This window comes from Ceratotherium simum, chromosome 10 (assembly GCF_057802395.1).
Source record: "Ceratotherium simum simum isolate JZ-2026a chromosome 10, ASM5780239v1, whole genome shotgun sequence".
In the NCBI taxonomy this organism is placed as follows: Eukaryota; Metazoa; Chordata; class Mammalia; order Perissodactyla; family Rhinocerotidae; genus Ceratotherium; species Ceratotherium simum.
In genome coordinates, this window is record NC_141909.1 from 68,788,242 (window position 1) to 68,813,290 (window position 25,049).

Here is a 25,049-nt window from a genome sequence, read left to right on the forward strand (position 1 = left end):
GGCGGAGGGACAGGTGAGAATGTGTCCCTCCTGAAGGACTTCTGTGCTCTACTGAGTTTGGACTTTATCCCTCAAATCAGTGTTGTTGAAATTGTGCCCAAGGACGACCCACATCAGAATCACCCAGGGGCGATGGGGCCCTAGATTCTGCTCTTAAAAATAAGCTCTCCTTGCAATTTTTCACCTACCGGAGTTTAAAAATATGGGGAAGCCACGGCAGGGTGCTCAGCAGTGGGATGACTGGGTTGGTGGTGTAGCCAGGCCCTCTGGCAGCAGGGTGGATGGAGTATGTGGGAGAAGTCTGACGAGAGGTCTAGATACCCCTCAGGAGGTTTCGGTGACTGTCCAGAAGATGGAAGGAGGGGAATTGGTTTAAAAAGACCCTTTAGGCAGTAGCCAGTGTGACTGAGTGACTGATGGGCTGCAAGAAGGGCTGGGTTGAGAGAGCCAGCCAGGCTTATGATGACTGACAGATGCCTGGTTTGGGGCTAGGATGGAGAGCGACAGTAGCAAGCCTTGCTCAGGCTACTGCTGGTTCTGTCCTTTTCGCCCTGAGAATGCAGATGGAAGCTTACTTGCAGTTCTGTCACTCCCTGGGCCTGTCTGGGCTGCCGCCCCCAACGCCCACGCCAATTTGAGTGACCGAAGCCTCCTCAGCACCATTCCAGCCACCTGCCCTGCCTTGGTCGGCAGCTGCTTCGCTCCTCCAGGTCTCTCAGTCCCTGCCTCTGTCATGCCTGGTCGATGATAAATTCCAGAAAGCATGGTTCAAATGAAAAGAGCATTATTTGATAACATGCATATAATGAGCAGTTATACCCTTCACCATCACCTGCATTTAGTTCCTTTTAAATAAAATAAAAATAACCTAAAAAGTGGATGATGCGGAAGAAACAACAAGGGCTGGTTCCCTCTGGTCACCGTTACCCCAAATCCCTGCCAGATGGTCAAGCAGAGTGGCTCATGTTTCAGCAAATTACGGGACCTCATTAGGACTCCATTTCATGTTTTTAGATTCTGTAGATCTTTATACGAGGTGATGTTGATTTCTGAAACTTGTATGACAACATAACGAATGCACATAAGTAAGTGAAGTGTCTAATGAAATGTGAAACAATCAGTGAATTCTTTGCATATTTTATTGTTCTTTTTTTTGATTTCCAACTCACACACATCTGGCATATTTTACATCTTTGCAATAAAACATGGTTACAATAGCTTAAGGAATTTATATATCCAAAATATTTCACCATGATCTCAAGATGAAATGAACTTGCCTTCCAGATGTTCAGGATCCTCCCAATTCTAAGCTACAAACTCAAGATATTGCTTACAGCCTGGTGATGAATAACTTAATCATTACGCTGATTCCCCAGAATTTCAGAATCTCATAAATACAAACAACAATGAAGAAGGAATTCAGTGCTAAAACTTACTAGTACAAGGTGGATAACAAATAAGTAATCACATCAATAAATAATGATATGTTTCTGATGCAAAGTGCCAATACAAAGAACCCATTATCTTGTTTTATCTTTTTAAATAAATGACTGCAAGTGAGTGTAAATTCTGAGAAAATTACATTCCTGTAACATGCCTCATAGCCCTACCGACACAATATGTACATCTATGACGATACAGTCACCAAATATACAAAGAAGAAACATGAATAAAGTGTATATACCCCTGGGTGTATAACTTGATCAGTACAATGTATGGAAAATCATTTAATAGCCATTATTTTATATCATAAAAGATGAAGTGCCTTAGGCTAAGAATGTGGCTTTAGGTGAGAATTTCACAAGAACCTAAAAGAATAACTTCAGTTATTGTTATAATTAAGTCCGACTTACTTATTAAAGAAACTAAGCTATTCAAGAACCAAAGGAAAAAACAAAAAACAAAAAAAGTTAGCATCAGATTCTCCTCCCCTAATGTACACACACTAAGCTAGCAGGATGACTCTGGAAGAGATGTCCAGGAGTTGGGAAGTCATTACTATGGAAATAACGATCATGACTCCTATTTATACAATGAAAACCAGGACCTCATCCCTAAGCCCCCTTTCTGCTGTGTCTTCAAATTATGAAGGGTAGGGCTGAATTTTCTTTGTATAAAGTACCAAAAATGGCAAATAATGGCTTAGTATCCAAATGCTTTATGAGCAAATTTTACTAAGAAGGGAAGAAGAATTTAGATTAAAAAGTGCAAACCATATTTTGGTGAAAATGTCAAAAATTACTCATTGAGCCCAAATTCAACCCTTTCATACAAGCTGTGTCCTTGGACAGATCTTTCTGTTTCATAGTGTGAATGCACCTGTTCCATCAAGACATCAGGATTAAAGAACATGCAAGTTGTAACACCACAATAAAATTAAGAAACATTTTGTTCTTTATACAAGGTTTTACTTTTACAAAAGTATCCCTTTAAATAAGATGCATCTGATGTACAAAGTATCAAACGTGTTTTTTTTTCTCAGCTTGAAAAGAGGCTGGAAATGGGATGCAGGTTAGGTTCAAAGCTTAAACTTGGTAACAACTGGACACAAGGTTCCTCAGAATTGTCAAAAGTCTCTTGTGACGCGTCCTACTACCTTTTCTCGATAAACAACAATATATGAAATAATTACCAAAACATCTCCTAATTCATATAATTTACATGATATAAGCTTGCTTGGTAGCAGCTGGTGTTCGGTCGTGAAAAAACACATAAAGTAAAATGGCTGCTGACTACAATGTACAGCTATTGCTGGGTGTGATGGAATGTACAAACGGAGGTCGATGGAGACGAGGTGTTTTCCACCAGAGATATTGCCTTTCCATGCAGCACTTGTGCTCTCAGCTTCAACTTGGCATTTGGTTCTTCATTTGTCTTCAGTATCTGTTCTGATGCTCATAATGCCACCGATTAAAATCTATATTAAAGGCTACAATGCTACCAGAAGCCATGCCAGTGATCAGAGTCCTGGAAAAGCAGAGACTGCAGTTAAGAGTGGCACATCATTGCTGTGGGTGCTGCTTTACACTAGTCACTATCATGATCTCAAAGTTCACCAAGTCTTAGTTTTGTGTTCATGGAAACAGGATGAAAATGCATTCTTGGTCCTCCTGAGGTAAGCCGAATCAATCCCACACACAGCTGGACACCAGACCAGGTGTTGCTTAACTTTTGACCAGACAACTCACCAGATAAACACTTTTTGAGTATGCATCCTCCATATATGTTTACCTATCAATTTATAACTTATGTGCATATGCTACTGTTCCAACATACCAGGGACATTATAAAACAACAAAATAATTGAAATTAAGAATGAGATTAAAATAGAAATAGAAACTTGATCAGTATCTTTCCTTGCTCCTCTTGGGAGATCCCTAACACCAATGGGACTTGGCATATGCTCTCCCATCCACCCTCTCTCCCCACGCCTAGTGAATGGATAACGATCTTACAAGGCCTTTCCTGCCCTTCCTATCCCTCCAGAAGAGTTAATCATTTCTTTCCTCTGTTACTCTGTTCCTGCTTCCCTCATATAGAATTATTATGACTATTTGAGCTCTTTGGAGTCTGTAATGTTATGTATCCTTAGTACTTTGCATAGAGCTCTATCTATGATGGAGGCAGCAAATGTCTGCAACATGAATACATGAATGAATCAGAACATCAGGGTGAATATTTAAACTACTTAAGAACACATTATTTCAAATACTGTAGAAAAACCCATGTATATACAAATAATTACACAGTAAACCATTCTCATTTATTCATGAATATGGACTACAGCATTTTGGAACACTCTACTAATAATCTGCTTAAATTTTCTCTAAAAACAGGTTAGGCTACATATCAAGTATCCTCTCGCCAAACTAGTTTAAATTCCATTTTTTTTTTTGATGACATTAGTACCATTTTATTATATATACATTTTTAATTTTTTAATTTTTATGCTTTGTTAAATTATCATATAAGCCTTAATATTTATAATATTGTAAAACCAATATTCTTATAAAGAATATACATATAATTGAAAAAGGTTAGTTAATAAACTTTTTGTTAAATATATAACAAAAACTGAGAAATTATGTACCATATTAAGATTATAGAGTTTTAATTTATTTTTAAAATTTAGAAATTTTAGACTTTATATTCCAAATATCCTTTTCACTTTATAATAAACCCAAAGGTGAATTTTAGGAAATAACTAAATCCTGTTTGTTGTAAACTGGGGAACACTGGAAAATCATATTACTTAATTAACATTCCTATCAATTCTTTGCAAGAAAAGATTGTAGTGCCATAGGGAAATAAATAAAATACAACAAAATAACGTAAAAGAGAAATATTTGAATAAGAAAATGGGGGGTGGGGATTGTTTCAAGTAATGAGTGAGTGACTCGTATCTTTTAAAACAGAGGCCAGCTGCAGTCTCCACTATGCACTTTGCTGGAAGTCGGTTAGCTAGAAGTGTGCCTCAAGCTCAAGTTCACTTCTGCTGAAAAACGTGTCTCCTGCACATAATGCCAGCCAGGGAGGCCTGTGTGAGACGAGGTGAGGGTCTCACAACAGAGAACAATTCTAGGTGGGGAGAATGCTATGCTCTGGGCAGCGTCTGGATGTGCCTGTTCTTCAGACCCCTTTCTTTCTTTTTGTTTTCTTCTCTTCCTCTGTTTCCTTCTTACTAGAATCCTTTCTTACAGTACTTACTCTTCTCAATTTACCCTTTTCTGCGCTAGTCTTTCTTCCATCTGGCTGCTGGAATCTTATTCATAGCACATTTCACCCTTGGTAGAATGTAAAGAACTTTCAGTGATAGTTCTCAAGTGATTACATTTCTCCTTGTGGCTCACCTCTGGTCATGGGATAAGTCCATTGCTCTAATGCCAGCATCACATCCAGGGTAAATGTACAGCTGCTTGAAGTCACAGGCCTGCCAGACCTCTACCACACCATTGTCCCCTCCAGTCACCAGGTTCTGGCCATCACTACTCAGGAGAATGGCCTTCAGAAAAGGCAGAAAAGCAAACATTTCTCTCAGTGTTTCCCACATGGTCCATGGTAACTACTGAAAAGCACTCAGTATGGTTCCCTTGTAATTATTTTCTACTTTTAGCCATTTGACCAAGTTTTCTAAAGTTCGGCCCATAAATTTCCAATGTAGAATTCATCAAATTTCTTACATAAACAAAGGATCTTACTAAAAGCAATTTAAGTTACAAAATAACAGATAATATTCTCAAAGAGAATATTATCAATCTAATCCAGGAAGAACTTCAGAATTAAGTAACATGATGTTTTGTTAAGTCCTGAATATTAACAATGTCAAGACTTTTAGAACAAATGGCAGAGCATATTTCAAAACAGCTTTTAATAATGATAAGCCAGCAATTACAATTCATTTGTGAGTGAAGGGCAATTTGGTACTTGTAATTTTGATCTAGGGTTCCAAAGATAAGATTTTTGACAATAAACTCACTTTTAATGTCAGGGGGTACAGCGCCGGAACAGCTGTTTGTAAAAGCAGCTTAAGAAAAATCTCCTTAATGGTCTGACCTCTAATCAAACAACAGCTATCATCACCGAAGCCTAATTCACTGACTTAATTACTTGGGATTAAATGAACTTTGGGTTTGCTCAAAGCATCAATCTACATGAATTTATATGCTTTTAAAACAAGCACACATTTATCTGGATACCAGAGCAAATATATTATGAATCACTTAACGTGAAATAAATAGCCAGTCTTTAATCTCTTGGCTTCAGTCCCTATTGAGCATGGAACATGCAGATTTACCCGTGTTGAATCATTGATCTCCATTTGGGCCAAAAGTTTCCCATTAATGCTGAAATTGCTGAATCGCCCTCGTTCATAGTATATGATACAGTGGCCTTCACTGGAGACAGAAATCAAGCGTGGGAACAAGCAGTTTTCTGGTCCTTCGAGGGCTCTCAGCAAATCTCCAGTGATCGTGTGGACAAGGCAAGGGCCCTCTGCAGAGTGGGGGAATCAATGGCCAGAGTCATTGGTGATGACAAGTCACATATTGGCTCTCACAAATCTGCAAACCGTACCTGGCTATATTCTCAGATTTGTTGAAAGAAGGTAGAAAAGAAAAGAAGTATGCTGGCAAGAGCCAAGCACTGATGTTAACATTTAATGAGAACAAATACAGAGAACTGTTAAATAACACACATGTATCTGCCAAACTTAGGTAAATACTCGGTCTTTTCCTTCATGAGATAATATTCATAAAAAAAGGATATAGTTCATAGAGTATGTGAGAATAAAAGACTGTATGTCTCAGAAGTTTTATCTTAATATAGTTTTAGAAATTTTTCTTGAAAGTTAAGAACTATCAAAACAATTGGTAATTTTCTTTAGTATCATCAAAATTCTAATGTTGTACCACATGAATACATTACTATCAAATAAGTGTTACCTTCCTATAGTGTATACATAAAATGTAAAAGGCAAAATTGAGAAAATTAATCAACCAATTCAGACTATAGCATCACTTTTTGTCTTTTAAATAAACGAATAGTGAGGCAAGAGTATAAAAGCAGTAGGGAGAATGACTTATTTTGCTCCAATTGCTTTTTTCCCCCGGTAGAAATTGTGTTGATAAGATAAAAAAATTCACTAGTCGAGTTCATAAAAATGATTGATTAATATAGTTTGGTATTACCTGCCCCCTCGACCCCCAAAAAACGGCCACCAAAACTGTGGATGAATTACATTTCTATTTTTCTATCAATTGACTGAAGTACATAGATATTTTACAAAACAAACGACATTATAAAGCTGTACGTAAATTTTTTCCCAATTACTAAAGTAACAGATGTGCATTATAGAAAATATAGAAAAGTAGAGAAAAGAAATAGCAATCACCTCCAATATCACCCATCACCTATAGAAAATTAACATTTTTTCCTTATGCCTACTATGTGTCTTTTATTTTCCTATTTTTTTTCTTACTTTACAGGATAGAATAACATTACACATATTATTACTATTTTTTTAATTAAAAAGAAATTTATTAAAAATATCCTGTGTGTCCATCTCTGGGTTACTTACTCTCAGATACAAAAATGAAAAAAACACTGTCCCTGCCTTCAGACATTATGTCCATTACCCATAAAGCAGCCAAAATAAGTTCCTAAAAACCAAATCTGATCATTTCATCACCTTGCTTAAAAAACTTCAATAGTTTCCCACTATACTTAAAATAAATGCCACCGGCCCCTCCCACCTCCTCAGCCTTCTCTCTCCTTAACTCTATTGGTCCTCACTACACTCAGCCCCTTTGGTTTTCTTTCAGTTTCTCCTAAGCCTTAGGCTCCTTCCAGGCCCAGAGCCTTCCCATGGAGAATGTGTGTCTGAGCCAGAACGAGAACCCGTTTCCTGACTCTTCCTGAAACAACTCTTCTTCCACAAAAAAGTCAAAAGAACCAACTAATCATGTTTCTGTCCTACCTCTACAAAGCCCCCAGCCTTGTGAAGACAAGGACTTGTGGAGGGAGGGGGATCCAAGGCTATGTCTGATGACCAACCCGATCCCCCCAGGACAGCCCCCCAGTCCCCCATGCATCATAGATATTTTCCCCTTGTCTTTTAAATGTTATTTTTGCTGGCTGCATCATATAGATGTACTGCAATTTAATCTACCAGTGTTCTGGCTAGAAGGCTGGTGACCACAAAATACTACATAAAATTTTATATATCTTTTACATTAGTACATAAATATTAATAATAAAACTAAACAGCTGCAAAGAACTTAGGGATTACATTTGTCTATGGAGAGTCTCCTAAAGGAAACAAATTATAAATCATGGTTAACTTGAGAAAACGGTACAGTTTTTAAAGACCTAAAAATAAAAGAAATGTCTTCTGACCTTTAGCACCACTGATAACAAGTCCAAGTTCTGCACAGACAGAAACACAGACGACTTCATGATCGTGGCCTGTGAGGACAGCTCTTGGTGCAGGATAGTCACCTGCAAGGAAACAGCAGCAGGGAGTCACTAGAGACCAAGGGCATAAATGAAGAGCTACACCATTAAATCAAACATTTAAAACAACAGTCATTAATGTTTGTCGGGGACATTTACTAGCTATGTGACCATGAGCCAGTTACTTAACCTCTCTGCTGTTTCCTCATCTGCAAAACAGGGATAATTACATACCCATTACACAGGTTGTTTAGATGACTGGATAAGTTAACAAATGTTAAGTGCTTAGAACATTAAGACAGTGGTGATAGCTATTCTTTTTTTCCTGATGATTATTGTATGAAACAGACACTAAGCCTGCCAAGGCATTTGCATGTGTTATTTAATTATGACAACATTCATATGAGGTTGGTACTATTATTATCCCTATTTTATAGCCTAGAAACTCAAGGCTTTGCAAGGTTTTTCAACTTGCACAAGTTCATATAGCTAGCAAGTGTTGGAACTGAACCCAGTGCTACCTAATTTTGAAACACTTTAAAAATGTTCCTTAAAAATCTCCAACAGAACAGGCTGAGATGCTTTGATTTTGGGGGGGGGGGGGAGGAAAGGAGTGAAGGAAAGAAAAGATGATCAGCTTAATTTCCCACTTGACTTTATTGGTGCAAACCTAGCTAAAAAAGTCCAGCTAAGGGCCAGCCCCGGTGGCCTAGTGTTTAAGTTTGGCGTGCTCCGCTTCAGTGGCCCGGGTTCGGTTCCCAGGCATGGACCTACACCACTTGTCTGTCAGGGGCCACGCTATGGCGGCAGCTCACATACAAAAAGAGGAAGATTGGCAACAGATGTTACCTCAGGGCAAATCTTCCTCAGCAAAAAAAAAAAAAGTCCAGCTGAATTACACGCTGTGAGAATTCTCACTTCGAAGTTCTAAGGTGCTTGTCCCTTGGTATTGAATGGATGCCTTGTAAGCGACAGGCATTCTTCTGAGGGGGCTAGGAGTTGGGAGTACAAAAAAGTATAAGGCATAACCTGGAACTGTTTAGAACATATCAAACAACCATGGCCTTCCACAGGCTCTTCACTTAAGGCACTCAACAACAAGTGTGAAGAACAAATGTATGTGCATGGAGCATAGCAGGAATCAAAATATGCACATATGAATGAAGAGAAAATCAGAATATTTGGTGAATAAACTGCATGAAGGTAAGACAGCACGAGAAGGACCAGCAGAGTGGAGACGGCATCATGACTGACACTGTAGTACCGAGAAAGCTGTTTGGAGAAACCAGTTGGGATGGAAATGAGGGGTCTCTACAGTCTTGGAGTGTAGAAGTATGGAGGAAAAGAAAACAATAGAAAGTTAGAGAGTAATTTTGGAAGGTGAATGGGGTATGGTGCCAACCTGTGTAGAGTTTTGAGTGGTTCCTTTGGTAGAAGGGGAAAAGAAAGCCAGTGTTGACCATACTGGGCAGTATAGGAAGACCTGAAATATTCGCTGACATGAAATTCTCTTGAAGGCAGGGCAATCAGGAAGAAGGACATGAAACACTTATTAACAATACAATTTGGACCTGGGCCACTCAGTCAGATTCAACAAATATTTATCAATGCCTTGCAATACTTGACTATTTCCATTTTCCATTAACAATATCATACTTATTAATGTCTTCTGTCGCCTATTTCTCTCTTTCTCTTTTAAATTTTGAACAGTTCTAGCAGACTCATATTGTATGACACTGGTTTATCCTGGATGTATTCTTTAGTTGATTCTACAATATTATCTTAGCAAAGAGCAAGTATTATGTGTAAATATGCCTTGTGCATATATAAAAACATCATTATTTCATTTTAAGTTGCCAGTATCACTAACCATTCCTCTTTCTGCTTGAAAAGGCATGTTGTAACTTGGTCTTGAATCTGCAACTCTCTCAGAATTCTTGGTCGTTCTCAAACTAGGGTCTAGGTACCCTGGGATCCATGGATATTTTCTTAGGGGTAAAAAGTTCTATGAAAAATTTTAAATTTAAGATTTGAACTTTGATGATATTGGAAAATTTTTAAACCAGTTACAAAGATGAAATCTCTCTTTGCTGTCAGATCTATGCTGTGGCAATTTAAAATTGAAATACGCTTTAAAATTCAGATGAGCTAATTAAGTCAGCATTTCTCAAACTAGGTTCGGGGGGTCTGAGAACACATTCCTCAGTCAGGGATTTTTGTTTTTGGTGTTAATGACAATTTTGTTCTCTTTAAAAGGGGTCAGTGTATTAGTCAAGTTTGAGGAACATTATTTAGACTAATTTATTTTTTATCCACGTTCACAAATTCAAGCTGGCAGCTCCACACAGCTACTTGATTTCCCTTTGTTTTTAGAATTAAATAATTTTTAAAAATTAACTACATATTAAATATTTATCACATATGTATAAGATTAAGAGAATAAAATGAATGCCCTTGTACTCACCCCCTAGCTTAAGAAATATAGAACATTACCAGTAACTTTAATGCCCCCTTTCTTATATCTGAGAGAATACTATGCCTTTTTAAAAAAGTTCTCTATGTTTCTCTTCTGTTCATGCGACTTCACCTGGTTGTTGAGTTTGTGATCTTTCTTTCACAGTGCTTGAGTTCCTCCAGTGTTGGCCTGCTTTTCTCTGTGAGCTCATGTTCTGGATGGGGGTGACCCCTCTCCCACCTTGTCTCTCAGAGAACGCCCTGTGCTTTGGTCTGGACACCGCTCTTCTGCAGAGCTGCCTCCAGGATTTCAATCCCTTGGTCCCCAGTGGAGGCGGTGGGGGAGTGAATGTTCAAGGGCTGGCAACTGTGTCTGTCTCCTGGATGGCCCCTCCCTGGGCACTGATGTGACCTCATAGCACTGCGCAGCTGGACTGGTGCTCCAGTTCTCTGCCCCACAGTGCATAGGTCAGGGAAAATTCTGGGAGGAAAGCATATAACTAAAACGCCTTACCCAGCAAGGCGCCCAACACTCTTTCCCTCTGGTCTGCCAATATCTCCTCCTTCAGACCTACCCATCTTCTGTATCCCCAGGAATTGCTCACAGTTTTATGTGAATTTCCTCAGATCCATCAACTTCCATTTCGCTTTTGAGGCATCTCTTACTTAGATGGAGTGTGGAAGGGGGGCTGGCAGCCCACATTAGTCATCTTATTGTAAATTTATGCATATTGCTATAATGCATTTGAATATTGGCAGAGTATTCATTTATATTTGTCAGCAGTCTTGGATTTGTCTGAAACATATTTATATAATTTATAAAGTTATGCTTCAAAGATGCTCTGAGTTCCCTGGTAAAATGAGAGTAAGTATTGATAAGATTTTATGATAAGACTATCATCCCTAATTTTTCTAAGTGTTTACTTCATTGTGGAGAGACTGGTGAATTAAAAACCCTGAAATTATATGTTTAATACATTTTATATAAAGTAAAGAGTTTTCTACACCTTTCTCTTATAGGCTACAGAAAATGTAAAAAGCAATCTAGTTCTATTGCAGGAAATTGAAAACAAAGTATAAAAATCTTAAAAATATTTCTTATGTATGTAATATATTTTCTATTAGGAAATAAGTTTTCCAAAGGCTTGCCTTTGATTTAGAATGTTTAAAATGTTTTATTTTTCATTACAGTTTCCCCATATCATTTGAATAAATTGTGGAACTTAACTACTAGGGGATATTGTTTAGGGCCCCTGAAAACATTGTTTCCTTCTTTAAACTACAGAAAAGTAAATAAATGTTATTCAGGGGGTTTTGAGTTAGAAAACCTGCAGCAGGGGGGAAGGATATTTCCTATATTTCATTTTGTTGCCAGGGACAGATGTCACACACCCCAACAATCATTCAAAATCCTGAGAATATTCTGTCACTGTCACATCACAGTTGATGAATGTAGCTGAGGGTTAAAGGGCCCAGTGCAGAGGGCGGTGCCGGTGAGACCTCCCCTCTAAGGACCACAGCACACCGCCCTTGTTCCCCAGTCATTTCCTCAACAGAAGAGCTCTCTGTGTGACGGAATTACTATGAAGGATAAAGATTTTCAGATTCCTTATAGGCAAGCATTTGGAAACTCCAAATACAAAAGCCTTATAATAAACAGATTCCATCTCATTTTTAACAAAAGTAATTTCAATATTTTCAAAACTGATGATGAAAAAAGTACAAAGATATTAGATGCTGCCATTCACACAGAACTGACAAGGAGAGCTTTTTCAGTGAGATTAGTCCATGGCTTTTAGAGAAATGATAAAAGTAAAGATTACCCATGGTTCTTATTATTTTAAACCTCACTTGTGGGACTACTAATATGCAGGGGAAGCTTTGGTCCTTCTGAATGAGAGCTAAACAAAAACAGCAGTTTCTAAGATCTACGACTCCCAGTGCAGTTCTGTTGGAGTCAGAAGATGAACCGCTTGCTGATATATGACAGTCAGATTTTATCTGTGACCTTTGTGAAGTCATTGCAGAATCACTGCAGGAGGTATTTTCATTCATGCTTATGCCTACATAAAATATGATGGATTTTTGACTTGAAATTCCAAAATAAGAGATTTAATCAAAGGGTGCAGAAGTTTCATCACTATGGTGATTTCTAGATTTATTTTAAAAAATTATATTAAGACATTTGCTGGGATAGCTCAGAAGAACTGTGTCAGTGAGGAGTCCCCGATCAAGATACTGTGTCCTCAGCCAACTCCAGGGCTGGAGCGGAGGTCTGGCCCAGGTACCAAACGTGCCTGGGACCACATTTTCCACAGGTCACTAGGTAACCCACATAAAAACACTCCAAGGGTGGAAAAATGTCCCATGATGTGGTTTCATTTTATTACATACTAATAGAGTACTCAATGAAAAATTGAATATATATAAATATCTTCTATTATATATATATAAACCTATTGATTCATTCACTCTTGAGTTTTTCTGTTTCTTCTTCAGAGATGACACTGACCACACTGTCCCCTGAGCACTGCCGTCGCAAGGCAAATCTCTTCCCTTGCAGTACTGAACCTGGATCTAGGCACAGTACATTACTCTCCTACCATCACCTTCTCAAAACAATCAATAGTATAATCTACTTACCTTTCCCAAGGAAGTAGAGTTCTGCACAATGCCCAGAGACCCCCCCCACCCTGGTCTGTGATCTGAAGCTCTCTGATCACGAGAATGTATCAGTCATTCTTCCATGTTTTAAATATTGTTTATGACCCTTGCAGCCTCAGTTCCATAAAGGGAAAAGAAAGGCAGAGACCAAGTGGCAAGCAGCCCCCTCCTTAGTCATGAACCCTACAAAGACTCCTAATGTTAGGCTGAGGGGATGGATGGCTGAGAGGTCTATCCCTGAATGGCCCTGTGCTAGGGATGGTACATTACAGACATCATCTTTTGGCCCTCAGAAAGTTCTATGGGGTAAGAACTGTTACACATGTAACTATGCTCCCTCTGATACTTAGCGAAAAGGTGGTTTAACAGTAAGTAACCCTAGATAAGATTTCTTGCTCTGAGAAGCAAGACAAATATATATATATATATAAAAATCTCTGGGCTATTCTTTGTCCAGGCTTTCATCTCTTATAATACCATCGCTTAGTGGTGGTTGTGGAGCTGGGCACCAGGACAGTCATTTTAAAAGGAGGCTGAACGCAAACAAAGAGTAGGGATGTGATTTGGCAGATGTTTGGTGACAGGTTCGGGCTGGCAGGAGGGTCAGTGTCCAGAGCTGAAGCTCACACAATGGGAGCCCAGGGAAGGGATGTGGGCACAGCTGGAGTCTCCTTTTCAATGGGCTTCTTGTTTCATAGTTTGCATAATGCTTATACATGAGCTAAAAGATTTGTTTTTAAAAAGTAAAATAGAAGCCCAATAACACGGTCTTATACATATTACTCAATGAATATCTGTAGACTTGATTTGAAAAGATGAACAGTAAATTCTCTTTCAAAGTTTCCTATTGCTCTGATTTTTACAATTTCATATGTTTGCATCAACAAGCTCTCTATAAAGTACCTTATTATCTGGTATAAACATGAAAACCACACCTTTCAAAGCAGATTGGATTCTGAGCTGAGGTCCCAATGTATTTGAAGTGTCTGTTGAAGAGACAACAATGTTGACTTGCCCCTCTTGTGACTATCTTGTTGGAAGCTATGGCATGTAATGAGAAATGTCAAGTCCCAAGATCAATGAAATTTGGGGCTCTAGGGATTCCGCAGGAATAGCATTGATCCTTTCAAAGAACACCAGTCAGAGATGGGCTGTAACATATTGCAAAGAGGGGCTCAGGAGGACAAGCGGCCAAGTCCAAGATACCTGCCTGACAAAAAATGCAATCAGCTTGTAGCACAAATTGCCTGCTCTGCTCTCCTTTCTTTCATGCAGTAGACTGCCTCCAATTAAAGTGTGCAAATTAATTTTTATCACTTCCAAATTAGTGTCCAAATTTGTGTAAAAGTCTGTTTCAGATGAAAGCATCTGTCCCTCACATCTCTGCAATTCTGTTATCTAGTCAGGAACCTATTTAAATCTCCAAGAAAATTTTCTATGTTCAAAGTCACAAGTTTGAAAGAGTAACAATGAATATTAATACACTAAAATGTATTAATAAAACAACTATAATTCAACTATAACCTATGCTAGGTGGCCTTGCTTGTTTCTTTTATGGTCTGAGACTCTCTTTGTAATAATCTGTTTACAAATTTTCATTGTCTTTGTTGCATAGAAAAAAACTATTATTTCTGAGATGTCTAAATTATTCCCAATAACGTATTTGACACAATGAAACCATAAACTCTTTCTATACCTACCTAAAAAAATCCACAAATATTACTTATTTTTTCTCTGTGGCAGTAATAGAGCTACCCATTAAAAAAGAATTAACGACAATGCAAAAGAAGCATAAATATATTAAAGTCACTTGAATTTATCTTGAGAATGTTTCAGAGACGTGCACATAAGGAGAGTAAATGAATCCTATCATTTTATGATGTTGTGCTGAACAAATATGATTTGGCCTCTGACATACAAAGCAATTCAATGTCCACACCAAAACCAATCCCTGAATTCTAACAGCTACTGGGATATTATGTTTCATGCTAGGACTTCCCCCTCCAAGTCTAGGTTACTATATACAACCCTCTAAACCTAAGGGCATTGTGTCACACACTTTAATATGAATTTAGACATAACTAGCATTTTGGTCTTGAGTAGCAATGCATTATGAGAGAGAGAACACACATAGCCTGATGCTCTGACCTGCGAATTGGTAGCTAGAATAGATTACACTGGAACAGAAAAAAAAACCTTTTCTTTCATATTGTGATTTTTCTGATGGCAAGGACTATGTCCATGTCAACACCCACGGCTGATCCCTGCTGTGACAGTCAGCTCAGTGTGTGCTGTGACTGCCTTTATAAACAGTGAATTGACCAACATATATGGTCTCTCTAGTCATGCATATATGTGCTACTAGGTTGGCCATTTTAACAGAATGAGCCATAAATCAGTCTAGTCAATCAAATACTATGACTAATTATTATTAATTTTTTACTATCATGATTATCCATAAGCAAAAAGCTGCAACCAGTTTTTACATAATCATCCCAAGTCACAAATCATAATTTATACCCAAGATATAAGGCTAAGCATTTTGTAGATGCTCAAAGCACTTATGATACCAAATATCATCTGATAGCAATTCATGATTCATGTAATAAATACTCAGTAGACTCAATGCATCGAAGCAGGAAAAGCATTCTGTGATCAGTATAGTATAGACTCTTATAGACTCCAGAAGGTCAGAGACTGAGACTCCAGCATTCCCAGCTGCTAAGATAGTACCATCACACAGTAGGTGTTCAATACATGCTCGTTGCTTGACCAACACTTTAGGTGCTCATCCTGTTTATTCTGGAAGAGGATTTTTTTCCTTTATATTAAGGATAATGGATGAACTGAAGCCATACTACATATGTCCACATCAAATGTCCAGTAAAGTCTTGACACCGTGGGTTTTATGGGAAGTGGTTTAGGTTCATAATGATGACAACAGTTTTTGACCAAAAATTAAATTCTTATAAATGGAGGCAATATTGAAAAATATGTTTTGATAATATTCTGTAACAATTTCTTAAGGATAATCTTGTCTTTATTCAAAGGTTAAATGAAATGCTGCATTTTAACAAATACAACATTCACAATTTTGTTCTTAAGGGTTAATATAAACATTTCTATTTACATAGCTCCTGTTATAAGAACTTTAAACACTCTCAATATTACTACATTTAAATCTTCTTGATAACTGATGGACCAAAGCTATAATCTATTGTTAACCATCTTTTGGTTTAAAAGATCATTAGAAAATAAAGTAGCTAACATAGATAATTACTATAATTTAACAGTTTTCTTTAAAATTCCTTACCTCATAGCAGTATATAATATAAAATATCTCTGCTACCAGATGGCAGTTTTTAGGAAATGAATTCCCTTTTTGGAAATATCATTTTCATCATTTCTGAGCTTCATATTGAAGATGTTAATTAATTGGATTTAAAGCACTATTCTGTTTCTTTTTTAATTTTTTTCTAACACCTTCTAATTTTTGTCAATATATATGGAAGATACCACACAGACTTGCTGTTTAATTCAACTTTTCTAAAGAATGCTACACTACTATGGAAATAAAGAAAATTTTGAAATATGTAAAAACACATTTAGATAAAATATATGTGATAACGTACCATGCTTGAGAATAATAAAGCCATCACTGGTAGATCAAATGTCTTATACACACCAACACCCACACACACATATACACTAGAATTCTGCTAAAAATGGAGTTTCTTTTTTTAAGGATATGGTTTAAAAAAAGAGTAAATAACAAGGTTAACATTACTATTTAGAGTATGATGTTTGTTAGTGATGTGGAATCAGTAGCTAATTATTTGAATTGGTTGGAAATCCAGCAACATTGAATTTTTTTTTTCCTCAAATCAATATCACATCTTCTTCACAACTTAGAGCAGAGGCTGAAATGCGTAATACACACATTTTCTCTTATTCGGCATTTATGCTAAGAGACATTACTTCGCAATACACTTTTAGTTTCTTCATCCACTATTCTTCAACTCCAACTGTGGGCAATAAGAATGAAACCTCACATAACATTTGGTCATCTAGTTCAATCTTCTATTATCTATCTTCTTAAATATGTATATATATTTCTATATTCTCTTCTCTACAGTAACGGGGTCTTTGCTCCCATCCATTGAAAATCATTTCTTATTTTTGCAGTACTCCTATCAAAACACATAAGAGTTGTTGAGGGGGTGGGACTTGAAGGGCAGATGTATGGTTGGCTTCCATCCCTAGCTATCTCACAGGCTGGAATGGACCAGGGAAGGTAGCCCCCACCCGTGCAGTTGTAACATGCCATCTTGTACATTTCTCATCTACCCTTACAATATTTCAGCGGCCGATACACAGCATTCCTGGGAAATTCTTACCTCTGTTTTAGCATAAATATTTCCCAAGCTCACGTTTCAGTTTATTTTGGAGCCCTGTTTAAGCCGTGACCAATGTGTGAACTACAATTACAATAACCTTGGTTTAGGTACTTGTCCTTATCAACACTTTACAGTAACCATTCTCTATTTTACAGGAAATACATGCATCTGAACTGGTGAAAACTTGGTAATTAAAAACAGTAATTATTTCTGGGAATCTCTTATCTAGTTCTTCTGTCATTTAACAACATTTACTGAAAACCTATTATGTGTGTCACTATGCCAGGACCCAGAGACTGAAGGTGGAAAGGGAGAGACTCATGACCCACTTCAGAGTTTCCTCAGAACAACAGTTCCAAGGAACAAGAACTGCTGGTCCATGAACAAAAGGCTCCGTGGAAAAATATGTTTGAGAAACTGTGGGTTAAACAAATGTCAACAGATTTATCTGTGTAAGAGCTTGCATGCAGAGTAAGAGTATACGCAGTGTTTTCTAAAATTATTCTACTCTGTGGAGTCTCCTCATTTTTTTCCTACAGGACATCTTAGGGAACACTGTTGAGAAGGGAGAGACTATATTTAGCCAAGAGAAATCATATGAGGTTTAATGGACCAGGTGACACTGAAGGGAATTTCTGAAGGATGGGGCCATTTGGAAATCGGGGAAGGACAGCTGAGCAAAGCGTCAGTGTGAGGGGACCTGGGAGTTTCCCCAGGCTGAAGGTTATAGTAGGTGCTCTTTTTCTTACTTTGAACATAGCTACAGTCCAACAAAGATTTTTGCCACTTAAGCTTTCATATTTTAAAATCCTTACAACCCCAGGAAAAACTATTAGGAAAATAAAAAAGGCAAAATATATTTAAATGAATTTTTAGTCTGATAGGACAATTCTAGACAAACACTTACTGCTATTCGGATTGTCTCCTATGATGTGGTGTCGCCCACTCCAGTACCAGAGAAGCAGGGTAGCATCTCGAGACCCAGACACGATGTAGCAGTCCCCACCTATGTATGACTCAGACCTGGCCAAGCACGTGACCACATCCCAGTGGCCAAATACAATCTGAGTTAATTTCCCTGAAACACAGAAACAGCAGGTTTAATTCATTTGCTGTTTTTCTTCAAATGGTAATAAGCTTAACTGTATTTTACTAGATTTGTGAAAAATGAATCTATAGACCCTCAAATTTATAAGGTACTTCAAATCTAGCTACAGATTTATTTTCTTGAATTGCTTCTGAAAAATGACACAAGAATTACTTGGGATTTTTAAGGAAAGGACTTACAAAATAACACAATCATGATTTTTTTGTTCACGGTTTGGGCCAGACTAGGGAGAGGTTTAAGGTCTTTTACTGGATTTGATTTGACGGAAGGAGATAATAGTCCCATTTGTCCTATGAACTCAGGGCTCATGCTACAGTTCAGAATGGATGGAATTATAATTAGTTATTTACTTACAAAGTGAACATTTAATTTGAATCTTGGCACTCAAAAGATGAAAATGCCTATGTTATTAAGTATGATTTCATATTAAGCTTTAGGTGTAACAGTAGGCATTTTGAAGAGAATAAGGTATTTCATAGTTAAAATTACCTGTTTCTGTAGAATAAACTCTGAAACTCTTATCCCAGAATCCACAGATAAGAATATAGCGATTATCTGCTGTGACCACAAAACAATGTGCATTGATTTGTATACTCTGGTCCACAAGGTCTGTAATCTGCCGTTTGTTCACACCAGAGTTATTGGCTAAACACAAATAGAAAAAAGAATTTAAAGAAAGATTCCACAAGAATTTCACCAAGCACTGACAAGAGGAATATTTTTACGCTTCCTCTATCTAGAAATGGGTTTTTAAGGCTATAAGATTATTATGATTTTAACATTTCCCCATGAGGATTATTAACTTTGTTAGTAGCAGTGATTATTTACGAACCATATTACATTAAAATTTGTCAGAAATTTACATTCTTCCTCCACCAATAAACACAATATGAGAAATTCAGCATAATGAATTTAAAACACAATAAAAATATTTAAATGCATTTGATTTTATAGATGTTCACTATGGACAGGTTCATCAGTGTCCAACAAGTTCAATAATAGTGAGGAATAAATATCATATGGAGTATGTTATATAAGGAAAAAATGTCTTAATATTTGCCCCAGTCTGTCATTTTCTGATGGTATTTACAATTCATGTGAAGAGACGAGGGTAGAGATTTGAGCAAGGGATGTTGTTATGTCGGCAGCCCCACAGGGAGCTGTAGGTCAGCAGCTTTAAAGACCTGGATTGTCAACAAACAGAAGGCCTTTCCAGAATGTGCTGGCAAGGGAGGAGAGGAATAAAAAAGAGGAGAGAGGAATGGGGAGGAAAGAGACAGGCAAAGAATCAGTAGACAGCACTGGGATTGCATCTGAATAAAGTTAGGACTCAGAGCCACCGTCTGATTTCCCCAGTGCCTGTCTGCAGGCCAGCCTGGCCCTATTCGATGCCGTCGTTTCAGGCTAAATCCCTGGGCTGAATTCTTAAACAGAAAATGCAGATGTACAGGATCACTATCACTCTCCAACCAATTAAATCTAAGTGCTGCTCTTTGTGGATGTCTGCTAACACTACAGAAATAATTACTAGAGAAGGTAAACAATAAAAAAATTATATAATAAAAGGTAGCAAAGGAGAAGAAAATCAAACGTCCTGAGTCACTTAAAAACTATCTAATTGGTCCTTGATTAATTAGAATATAGCTATTAATTTTTCCATGGTTATACCCTAGCAGTGCATGCCATTGTCGATGTCTGTTGGGCAGAGGGATAGGTAGACTAGACTAAAAACATTCCTGGTCCTAAACTTCATCTCCTCACAAAGACATGAAAATGTCATTGCGTAGAGGGATGAGTAACTAACTGAAATGGCTGCCTCTCATCTTATTTCTGGGTTCAAAGATGAAGAGTGAATTAATATAAAAAAGAAAACCCACAACTTGTATATGGCTTAATAATTTTTCATACTATTTTCAATTTTTTTTCTAATTTAGTTCTCTAGATGATCCCATGAGATAGGCAGAACGAACATTATTATAAACCATCTCGCAGTTATGAAACTGAGGCCTAGAAAGATTTGGGGCTTGTTCTGGATCATATGGCTAATAAACGTGTATGTGATTATTTAAAAATATTTTTAATATCTGCTGCAAAGAGTTACAGCTCATGAGTTTGAAATTCATACGAAATGTTTAATTTAAAAAAATGTTTTAGCCCTGTTGAATGGAGATTTCTAGAAAAGATGTTCCTCAGTATTAGTTTTCTTTAATAATCTCTTTGAGTCTTTATATATTTTAAATAATATAAAGTTGTTAAAGAATAGTTTAGGCTAAAAGAAAGAACAGTTTGGTATTATTTGCCTTGTTTAGAACTAACTAAAGACCTCCTAAAATATCAAGAAAATGCCACAAATAATTGCTTTAATACCAAAAAGTTCTTAGATGGCCCATTATGATTTGCACAGCTCCTTGATGGTAATTTGATGTTATATGCACATTAATTTTGCGGCATAAAAAATATTATTCAACTATCATTTGTGATAAACAACACGTAGGAATCTGGACAGTCAGTATCCATGAAAACGTATTTTTGTTGTTAACATACCAATTAGTGGATCCATTTCAATGGGCAAATGATGGGCTTGATCCAAGGAGTACCCTGGAGCTCCTCTGAGGCCTAAAGGGTAAATAAAAAGAGAAAACTACTATACAATTCTCAGAAAGGAGGAATTTACTAATAAGCAGTGTTCTAGGATGATTGTACAAAATATATATTTGCTTAAAAATTATTTGGTAAATTATTCTAAGAATGATTCAATTACACTACATGTCTTTGTAGATAGTCTTACAAAAAAACCACAACAGGGACTGCTGGTTTCCACTTAAGATGTAGACAGCTGGAAAGAGTGTTGTTATCCTAACAAAAAGCAACAGCTCCATAAAACAGACGATTATAACATTTCCTGAACCCATCAGAGAGCTAAGGATTCTGGGCAACCAATGAGCCTGGAATCTAAGAAAAGGCGGGGTCTGCAAGCAGGGAGGGGAGTGAGCAGGTCTCACCCGGGCAGGGGCAGAGGGGAATACGGGGCTCCCATCCAAGGGGGCCTTCTTTCAGTATATGACAAGTCAATTGAAGCTATAAAATTGAGCCACACCTAAAATCTTAACCTCAGTAAAAGCTACTTTCAGAGGATTAATGTTTAGGGCTTGATTGAATTCATCACTCACAATTTTTTACATGTGGTTATATAACATATATAATACTTTTGAACAATTCTAAAGAGAAGTTTCAGCCTCCACAGTTTTCTCTCAATGCAAAGTAGTTCTAGAGGCTAAGACTCCTGTGAATAATAAAGTTGTATATTTTTTAAGATGTTTGCTGCATATTTCTGATTGAATGTAAGTAGTTCTACCTCATGTTGATAATATCACCAAAAACCCTAAAATAGGTGCATTCAGAAACTCTTAGGAGATTAAGCTATGGTATAAATCACTCTATTTTTCAAAGCAATGCAGAAGTAGAATAGAAAGAAAGATTCAGGTTAATTCACCATGGCTCATCCATTCAGTCCTGGAGACAGTAGGAGTCCTAACGGCTTCCAAAGAGATTTTAAGCAGTGAACTGGGCCAACTAAATCCTTTGGTCATATCCACTCTGTTCTGGCTAAATATGTATCAGTATGTCTAATTCTTACAACTGAATTATATCACTTCTTTTTCTCTTTTTTTTTTGTGAGGAAGATCAGCCCTGAGATAACATCCATCCCAAGCCTCCTCTTTTTGCTGAGGAAGACTGGCTCTATAACATCTATTGCCAATCCTCCTCTTTTTTTCCCCCTAAGCCCCAGTAGATAGTTGTATGTCATAGCTGCACATCCTTCTAGTTGCTGTATGTGGGACGCCGCCTCAGCACGGCCGGAGAAGCGGTGCGTCGGTGCACGCCCGGGGTTCCGAACTGGGGCCGCCAGCAGCAGAGCGCGCGCACTCAAGGGATAAGCCACAGGGCCGGCCCCCAGAATTATATCACTTCAAGATGTACTGGCTGGAACTTTCAGGAATGAGTTTGGAGAAAACACATGTGAAGTCACTGAACAATTTAGATTTCGTCTTTTCTCAAAGTCTCTAAGCTCCACAAGAAGAGAGATGGTGTTTGTCCTGTTCATTGCTGTCCTCCCAGTGCTCAGGACTATTTGACACATAGTGGCCCCTCAAATATTTGCTAAATAAATTAATGAAGTGGAGGAAAGAGGATTGGAGACCATCAACCAGAAAATCCAGATTCAGACTCACTTTTGTTTAATATGGGATAAAACTTTTTTTTTTTCCTGGGGGGCAGTGGTGGAGTGGGAGGACCGGAATTAGTATAGAACTGCTTCAATTTACCAACTATTTATTGAGTACTTAACCACTAGCCAAGCATTCTGCAAGGCACTAAAATACAGCAGCAGTGAATAAGACAGTCAAGGGTCATTTAGTTAGGTTTGGCAATTATTTAGTTTGCTGCTTTTTGTCGCTAGTTTGCATCCTAGCTAGCCTCCAGCACACTCCCCTTAGCTTAACTCCGGCTTCTAAGAACTCTTTAGTAAGTGACTTGCTTAGGCACACGTACCTACTGTGTTGTGCCATCGATTCACTGCAAACAGCCTGCTGCAGGTCACGGTCACCACTGCAGGGATGGTCAGGTGGGGCAGTGTGTTGGCTGCCACGTGGGTTACTGGAGAATTTGATGGAAACTTCAGCACCATGATCACATCCTGTTGCATCTGATCTTTAAACATGAGTGGACTCTGTGGAAGGAAACACTGTTGAATAGAAAGGGAAGAGAGCAGAAGAAAACAAAAGGAATACAACAGTTAGTGAGAGCTCTGGGGAGAATGAAGTTAAAACAGACGAGGCTAGCCTGAGCACACAGAGCACAAAGCAATCTGACCTTTCACCCTGTGAGCGTGGCACAGAGCAAAAAGCATGGACTCTGTGTGGTCACTGATAGAGGACACTGAATTGTTAATGACCAGCCTCAATTTAAGTATTGCCAGACTGCAGTGTGAGAAGTTAGCTTACAGATATGCCCATATGGTGTAGCCTACCTATTTGGTGCAGTTAAAACATCGTTTGGTGGAAAAATTAGTCAAGTCAGTTACTGACGTTGTTTACATGAAATATAAAGTGAACTGACCAATACTTTCATTTTTTACTTGATTGATCTGGGGTCATGGCTATAGTCTAAATAATTCAAATATACCAGCCCCCTTGTCCGAGCTTTGCACACATTTCTGCTGTGGCACTGCTGACTGTTTATGGCTTATCCCTCCTTCCCCTTTCTAGACTGTGAGCTTCCTGAGGGCTAACCCTTCTCTTCTTTTTTTAATCTTTGTTTCTCAAACATCTAGCATATGACTTGATAGAAAGCAGATACTATAAGTATTCACTACTAAGTATTATAAAACACTATAAATATGACTATATAAAAAACATAAAATTGGGATGCTGGAAATAACCATTATATAGCTTTCATACGTGTTTTGTAATTGTTTGCTGTACATATGAATTCTCTGCTACACGAACTTAGAAAGCTTAGATTTTCTGTATAAACAGTTCCATGCCAATTTAGTCTCTTAACAATTTCCCCTAGGAAAGTGATGAATTCTGACTGGGCATTTCTCCAGGATAAGTATTTTTATTATTATTATTAAACAGAGAAAACTAATGTGGGAATGAAACTCTTCTGCCAAAGCATTTCACAAAATAAAGTGTTAGAGAGATTCTCTTGGACAGTTTATTAAAAACGCTTCATCTCAAGGCTGGAGGCTCCGAGGCCACATCTCCGCTTCTACACTGTGACTGGGTGCCTGTATGGGAACAGCGTGCTTGGGGCAAACCTTTCTGCTTTGTCACATGCAAGGACCCATTTCAGTCAGAGGAGTTCACTGTGACTAATCAAGGGGGCTCAAACTGTTTGGTGGAGCTACTGTAGAGAGAAAAAAAATGTTTTCAAGCAAATACATTTATTTATGTGTTTCACTAGGAGTTTGACTATTGATTCCTTGAAGGTATAGAGGATGTATTCGTTTCTGTGTTGCCAACCCTTAGCATCAGGCCTGACACACAGAAGGTGCTCAACAGAAATCTGTTAAGTGACTGACAGAATAAATGAAAGATGTGAACAATACTTCCATTACAAAATTACGGCTTATAAATTTGTTTACACATATATGATAGACCATATTCCACAGCTCTTTACTCCAATACTAGGGTATTTGCTGCCTTGGTAACTGTCTAGAAAAACTAATGAACTGTAACTCATTTTGCAAACACATTTTTACCTTAAAGCATTTTTTACTTGAGTAAAAAATTACTGAAAAATCACAGTTTAAAAAATAAATTCTAAAGTAGTTTCTCAGAAAAATTTTTACCTCAAATTAGATAAAGAGGGAAATGTCTACAATTTGCTAATAAATTGGAAAAGGACTGTTGTTGTATGAAAATGGATTTTTAACATTCAGATTAAAATATAAAGAATATTACTTTTTCCCT

At 37.6% G+C, this 25,049-nt stretch overlaps 1 protein-coding gene across 4 annotated transcripts in view; it reads right to left on the reverse strand.

Moving 5' to 3' along the window:
* Positions 1-1,125: 1,125 nt before the first annotated feature.
* NBEA (neurobeachin) overlaps positions 1,126-25,049 on the reverse strand; it is a 690,698-nt gene continuing 666,774 nt past the window's right edge. For 3 of the 4 annotated variants that reach the window (XM_087436200.1, XM_014791275.2, XM_087436202.1), the window contains 8 exons: positions 23,125-23,317; positions 21,118-21,189; positions 19,063-19,218; positions 18,373-18,543; positions 7,894-7,995; positions 5,795-5,991; positions 4,851-5,002; positions 1,126-2,967 (listed from right to left, as the gene is read on the reverse strand). In XM_087436200.1, the coding sequence (XP_087292326.1) occupies positions 2,877-2,967; positions 4,851-5,002; positions 5,795-5,991; positions 7,894-7,995; positions 18,373-18,543; positions 19,063-19,218; positions 21,118-21,189; positions 23,125-23,317 (1,134 nt within the window). In that variant the 3' untranslated portion in view covers positions 1,126-2,876. Of the gene's footprint in view, positions 2,968-4,850; positions 5,003-5,794; positions 5,992-7,893; positions 7,996-9,603; positions 9,956-18,372; positions 18,544-19,062; positions 19,219-21,117; positions 21,190-23,124; positions 23,318-25,049 lie in introns of those variants that run through there. The other variant, XM_087436201.1, reaches the window with a different exon arrangement.